Here is a 7174-nt window from a genome sequence, read left to right as displayed (position 1 = left end):
CCCAGCAGCGGCAGCAGTAGGTGGCAGGCCCTTGGGGTGTTCATGGCCTGTGCTGGCACAGCTCTGGGGCGGTGCGTGGCTCCAGCCAGTTCCAGGAGCTGCACATGGTGGCAAGGAGCACAGCCAGGCTGGCCTGCCTCTATCGCACAGGGCTCATCTGCAGCTCCCGACACTCGCGCGGCAGCAGGGGGAAGCCCCGTGTAATGGAGCCAGCTGCCTTCCCTGCTTCTTGCCACCACATGCAGCTCCTGGGACTCCTCCGGGAAACAGGGGGTGAGGCTTCCTACCACTTGTGGTGGAGTCCCGTGAGCTGCACATGGCAGCAGGGAGCAGGGGCAGCAGCTAGTTTTATTGCATGGCTTCCCCCCAGTGGTACACTAATGCCGGGAGCTGCACCTGAGCCCAGCATGATAGAGGCAGGACAGCCTGGCTCCGCTCCTTGTCACTACATGCAGCTCCTGTAACTAGCTGGAGCTGTGCAGCACTTTGTGGCTGTGCCTGCGCAGGCCACGAGCACCCCAAGGGTCCGCTGCCTGCTGCTGGTATGAGGGGCTGTGCACCATGGCGGGGTTATGTAGGGGAGGTCCCAAAACACCACACTCCCTCTCACGCTCCACACACCAACACCCCATCCACACCCCCACCACTCTCCCACATATACACACAGCTACATCCCCTCAACACACAATATATAAGAGTAAGACTCTATTTTTCAGCTATTATGCAATCACCTCTCTATATACTAAGCAAACACACATAAATCAGGACAAAAATATTTTTTGAAATAAAATTAAAATCTGTTATAATGGATGTTTGACTTTTAGTATATGATTTGTTTTTTTTTCTGGTTCCAAGATGGTAACCCCCCCACTCTCCAAAGGAGTATTCCCAGGGACAAGGGGAGGGACTACCAATGGCAAAGGTCAAGGGTTAGGGGATGGGACTTCTGGCCTACTATTTCTGTGAGTTCTGTGTGTATTGAGAAAAATGGAAGGACCTATGAATAGGGTGACCATATATTCCAGTTTGTCTGGGCCAGTCCCAGATTTCATAGGCTGTCCTGGCTGGTTGGTGAGAACTAAAGCAAAAGTCCCATATTGGTGCCACCCTGCCTGCATGTGCCCAGGCTGAGCATGGCTCCTTCTGCCTGGGATTGGCCAGAGCAGGATGGTGTCAGGGGAGGGGACCAGGGCTGGGTCTCAGATACCTGCATGGGGCAAGCTGGACTGGTGGAGCCAGAGCGGCTGCCTGCTTCCACCAGCCTCATTCCCTGCTACTGAAGCTGCTGCCAAGGCCCTGGCCTGCATGTGGTGGCCCTGGGCTGCTGCCAGTGGCAGTGGGAGGGTGACATGTGGTTGCGTAGAGCAGGTTGGCAGAGCCTGGGGGCACCACATAGAGGCTGCTCCCACCTGGGTCCAGCCTCTGCATGCAGGGGATGGAGCCTGGCTGCAGGCCTACATGCTGTCCTGCTCTGCCATCAGGGCTTCTGGGAGCCGCAGGGTCAGGGTTGCGTGTGCGCACGTGTGTGCATCCATGTGGAGAGCGGGGTGCAGACACACAGTGTGTCTATGGTGTGTGTCTGCTGACCCCCCCTTCCCTCCCCTCTCAGACCAGATTTCCCTAAAATTATTATGGTCACCCTGCCCATGACTGACACTAGCACCTACAGACCGGGAAATCCTTCCACACTGCTGCTGGTCCCTGCTGCACAGCCGCATTTGTTAACCAAACCTAGTGAACATGAAAGAGCAGTTTGGCTTTCAACCACCATGCTGTGACTTTCCAAAGGACAGAGGGATGCAGCACATCCTTACCTTGAGGTCTTCGGGCTCTGCTGTCTGGCTTTCAGCCTTACTCACTACTCTGGACGCCTTGATTTTTTCCCATTTTTCTTTTTCTTGCTTACTGAGGGGAACCTTGTACTTGAGTCGTTCTTCAAAGTCCTCAGAGCCCTCCACCTCAGCGTTCAGCCTTCTTCTTTCTAATATCCAAGCATCAAATTTTTGGATTTTTTCTTCTGTATCAGACTCATCTTCAGGAGCCCCAGGACTGACTTCAGCTTCCTGTTTGGGTGTTGCTTCCTCCTTTTGACAGACCACTGAGGTCTGAGCTAATTTTAAACATGGATATGGTGATCTTGGCATAGGTGGTGCAATAATAATACGCCGGGGGCATTGGGGTGGCCTTAATCCCCTTGCATGGAAAGATCTTAGATACGCCTTTCGGAACTTGGATTGTTTAAACCAATGAGGCAAGATCAGCGTCTGAGTGGCATCAGCAGTGGTTTCAAACAAATCTTCCCCAGCCACGGTGCCATCATTACTAACAGCTGATGGAATTGCTAGAGAAGACGCCACTGAATCCTCATGCATTTTTCTTTAGAATATCCCTGTGATCCAAGCAGCAAGTAGCATGGTGAGCTGAAACGGGATGTGATTACTGGAAGTAAAATTGAAAAAAAAATGACACTTAAAAAAATAAAAATGCCCTGCAGTTTTATACAGAATGTACCCAGAAAGAGAATACATCTAGCAGCGTTTATAATAACAGCACTGCCTGCACAGTGACCCTTAAAATAGAGTACAAAATAAATAGAATAGAACAGAATACAAGATAGATAGGATTCAAGACCCATCAATGAGCCGTGGTGGAGATCATCCTCAAATTGAGGGATTGCTGCCAACAAGATTAAACATTAATTTACATTGAGACATTTACCTTGTCCCTTTCATAGATTTCATAGATTGTCATAGATTTCATAGACATCAGGGCTGGAAGGGACCTCGGAAGATCATCGAGTCCAGCCCCCCGCCCAAAGGGCAGGAAGTCAGCTGGGGTCATAGGATCCCAGCAAGATAAGCATCCAGTTTCATCTTGAAAGTGGATTCACCCTTTTATCTATACAGATCCTAAAGCATTTAACAAATGTTATAAATAGGGAACTTTTCAGCCACAGCCAATGTGAAGCCATATAAAAGCTTAAGGCAATTAAGCCATAAGCAAACCCAGTTTTGCAAATACAAGCCTGACTAAGTTCCATTTGTAAATCCCCTATGAGATATTGACTGCTGGCATGGATCACTGTACAAGGATCCACAGGATGCAAGCCTAACCTACACTTCAGAATTGGCTGTGGAAAAAAGAATGTTTTGCACTGAATTAAATGATGGATAGCGTATTTTTATTTTACTTGCATGAACAGAAAAGCCCAGGCGTGTGGCACAGTGCTGCAAGGTGTTTGGGAGTGAAACAGTGACCAGCTGTGAATGCTTCAGACTGCAATTCAATATGATCTTTCACATCTTTTTTTACTGTTAGGCTAAACGGCAGGTTGTAGTTACCAGGGGACTCTCAGGATACAAAGGGTGTTAATCCTGATTCTGCAGCAGACAAAGCAGATAATGCAGGGAAATCAATAGAACGTAAGTGGTAGCTACAACTCTGGGCCTTAAAGCAACAGTGCTTTGAAAGGCAGTAAAAGCCACTGGACAAGTACTAGACAGGGACTCAGGTGACTTGCTCCTGAGTATGCCACTGACCTGCTGACTGACCCTGGGCAAATTACTTCACCTTTCATGCTTCCCCTTCTCCAGCTAAAAATTGTGGCTAATTATGCTTAGTAAAAGACTTTGAGATCCTGGAATGAAAAGTACAGTTGGCAACTGGGTATCAGCCTGATTCGTTAAGTGGGTGTGCGGCTGGGAGAGATGTCAGTATGGAATGGGAAGTGTTTTGCTCTTGAATTCTAGTTTAAAAGGGATAACACGGCATGCAGCAGGCCCTGGAGTCTTGGGTCTCTCTAGCAATGATAAGTACCCATTTGATCATAAAAGATAGGCCATGGCTTCCCATTGCAGGCAGGGGCTCAACTTATGATGATGTGAATGATGGCACCAGCACCTCTTGCAGCATACTTGTTGCTTTCTGCAAACAGCAGGATGAGGGCAGTGAGACTTGCTTTATTTTACAAGGCATGCACAGGGCTGCTTTGCTGGCAAGAGACCATGTCAGGGATTTTTTGGCTGGCATTAACAGGCAGGAGCTATATCAACTGGCCAAGGACTCTGCTGTAGCCACCATTCCCAGCTCTGCTTCAAGCTGAACACAATCAAGCCAGACTGGCCTGGCCCCTGGGGCCAGCGAGTAGCTGGAGGAGGTGGTACTGGCAGCTTAGTGCCAAGAGCCATCCCAGTGCTATCCCCACCGCCCATTTCAGCTGCTCCTACGCCCCAAGCAGGCAGCATGATTGGGGAGAGAGGCGGGAGCAGTGTGCAGGGAGCCCTACCTGATTTCCCTGGAGCCCGGCCAGGCTCAGCAGCGCTTGCTCCGGGGTGCAGGGTGCTGGAGCAGGGAGAGGGACCTTTCCGGGCTTCCTCCCCTTTGCTCTGCAGCTGGTGCACAGGGAAGTGTTGCAGTTCAGAGACCATGGCAACAGCCTCACGCCTGATTGGCTGAGGGGTGGTCATCAGAATGTTGTGGGGCAACAAGTCACAAAGCAGCTGTGTCCATCACGCCTGGCCCCTCAGCTGGCCAGTAGCAGCCGTTGCCCAGGGAATGGTGCGCAACCCCTCCTGGCCTGGCACCCTTAGCGCTGTCCCTCTGAGGAGCCCTCAGATGCCCATCCTAGGCTGCGACTGTATTAGCACCCTGCTAATACATCTTAATTGATGTATTTTATAACTTCACCAATCAGCAGTGGTGGCAAGGAGGAAGCAGAACGGACCTGCATTTAGATACCAGCTCTTTTCCTTTGGAACAATTTTGGTGAAGGAAAAGAAAAAGCGGCTTCCAATCCTGTGTATTAACTTCCTATCTCTGATATGTAGTGAGCTGCCTGATTATTCGCTATACTGTACCTGTCTCCCCGTGCTCAGAGACCTAAGGAAGATGTCCTGCATTTGAACACTTGTCCAACATTATCTCAACCTTGTAGCTGGTTTAATAAAAGATACCACTCCAAGAAGTTGTTGCCTCTCACATATTAACTATCTGCTAATGCTTAATCTGGCAACTGATTCCTTCCACGTCTTTCTTATCTTTTATTCAGGTTGTCGTAGCTCTTATTTCTAAGGCACCATCTCTGAGCATTTGGGGCCTCATATTTCATTGAATCCAGAAGGAAATTTCATTGCAAGTGTTTAGGTATTTAGTGCTTAAAAATATGTTTCCCAAATTTTTAATTTTGAAGTGCTCCCCATTTTATTTGCCGCCCTGATGTTCTTGAGGCATCACTTTATGTTATAATTGCTCCTGTAGATAAGGGTAGCCACTTGAATGTTGCAAAGGCCAACTAAAACAAATAGCTTGGCACACAACAGATGTGTAGGTCTAAAGTGGAGACGGGAGTTAAGGAGATGTGCCATGTTCTGTAAAGGAACTGTTGTGTGAGTTGGGGGAAATCAATAAAGGCTTGATTTTCAGTGATTCTGACACCTCTGCTAAAGCCCTTGGGGGCTGTGCATACTCAGCATATTTGAAGAATCAGAATACTGATTTTTCTATGCATCATTGTCTCCATCTGTAAAATGGGTCAAGTAACCACGCACTTTGAAATTATTAGATACTTCAGAGGATGACAGCATTGTAGATTAGGCAAACATGCATAGCTTCAATCTGGCCTTTGACCCAACATATACATGTCTTCCATGTGTTTTTATTATTCTGGGGGCATCTTTAAAACTTGGCAGACCTCTTAACTGTGGCAAATATAAATTCAGGAAATAAATGCAAATCAGAAAAGACAGTAGGTCCCTGATGACATTAAGAAAGGATATCTAGACCTTTGGCACAAAAGTGGGGATACAAGAAATGTAAAAGGAAAGCAGAGAAAGTCGTACCACCACAAGTTTAAGATAAGAGCAGGGACTTCCAGGTTCAGGGCCCTAAATGTATTCTGCAAGCACTTTCAAGTAGATGATTGACATCAGTGGATTTTGGCTTGGTTCAACATAACCAGGGGGATTAAAAATAAAAGCATAGAGTAAAATCAAAGGCAAAACACTTATTGCTTTTGACAAAATGATCTTTTCTTAACTCAAGCTGCCTACTAAATTGCTTTAAATATATATTTCTAAACTCATATACTCCTGATGTGCAAGGATTTATGGAGCGTACTCAATATTTGAATCCCAAGTATTCCAACTGTAAAATCCAGAAGTCATTGTTACAAATCTTCCACAGTTTAGGATCCTGCCAGTGCCACAGGTGTATTGTTATCATAAATTATAACCCTGACCTGGGCCTGATGGATGTGTGCGTAAGAGTATTCAAGGCAAAATGAGGGTGTTAGATAAATTCATCTGAAGATAAAGGGCAGGTATTGCACAGCTGTGTAAATACAAGAGACTTTCTTGGAAAATTACCATTTATACTGTGCTACTATGTAGACTTAAGAGGAAAACTAACACTTTTTTATTACAAAAAGGAATACACAAACATTGACTTCACTGCATTTGGCTTTCACTATAAATTTGTTTCAGGAAATAAACACAGTATTTCTAATCTCTTAAAATGCCAGCAGCCTGCAAACTGTGATTCGTATAATAGATTACATAATTTCTTATTAGTCTTTAAGTATTTTTAACATCTCCAAAACCATATTTTCTATCATCATAATCAGGGTTGCAACTCAAGAATTTTTTTACTGATAATCTGCAAACTTCTTACTGACTGTCATGACCCAAAAGGCATGATTGTGTGTGTGCTTCGGCACCAGAATTATCCCCGCCAAGTTGCAGAGCATTGCACAGGAGAGTTTCCTGTAGCAAGAGGAAACCCCGGTGCAGGGACAAGTTTCCCGCCTTTTCTGCAGCTTCTTTTGCAGGGTGCATTGCTTGAGTTGCTCACTACCATGACCCATAAAGAAACTAAACAACCTGCAGCATCAACCAGCCAAGTCATCAAGCCACAGAATACAGCTCATACTACTGCTTATCATGCTCGATCCAGAACTGAACTACAGGATTTATACAGGGAGTCCAAGATTCAACCTGAGGAAACCCTGGCTGTGTGGTTGGGACGTCTGGTCGTGGAGCTTGGATCCAACCTGCTGAATCAAGAGGAAGCAAGTTTCCTGGTGAGACAAGCTTCATGGAGTAGAGGACATGTCACTGATATCGACATGGTGACGATGAACGTCCACTGGCCTATTCCTATTCCAGCGCTTGTAGCAGGA

The 7174-nt window shown here is 46.8% G+C and overlaps 1 protein-coding gene across 1 annotated transcript in view; it reads right to left on the bottom strand.

Moving 5' to 3' along the window:
* Positions 1 to 2372, bottom strand: part of EFCAB12 (EF-hand calcium binding domain 12) — a 13222-nt gene extending 10850 nt beyond the window's left edge. Inside the window, exon 1 of the mRNA XM_006025139.1 lies at positions 1815 to 2372. Within this exon, the coding sequence (XP_006025201.1) occupies positions 1815 to 2372 (558 nt within the window). The remainder of the gene's footprint in view (positions 1 to 1814) is intronic.
* Positions 2373 to 7174: the final 4802 nt, after the last annotated feature.

This window comes from Alligator sinensis, unplaced genomic scaffold (genome assembly GCF_000455745.1).
Source record: "Alligator sinensis unplaced genomic scaffold, ASM45574v1 scaffold28_1, whole genome shotgun sequence".
Taxonomy (NCBI): Eukaryota; Metazoa; Chordata; order Crocodylia; family Alligatoridae; genus Alligator; species Alligator sinensis.
Note: the sequence above shows the minus strand (reverse complement) of the source record. Positions and strands in the feature narration are given on the sequence as shown.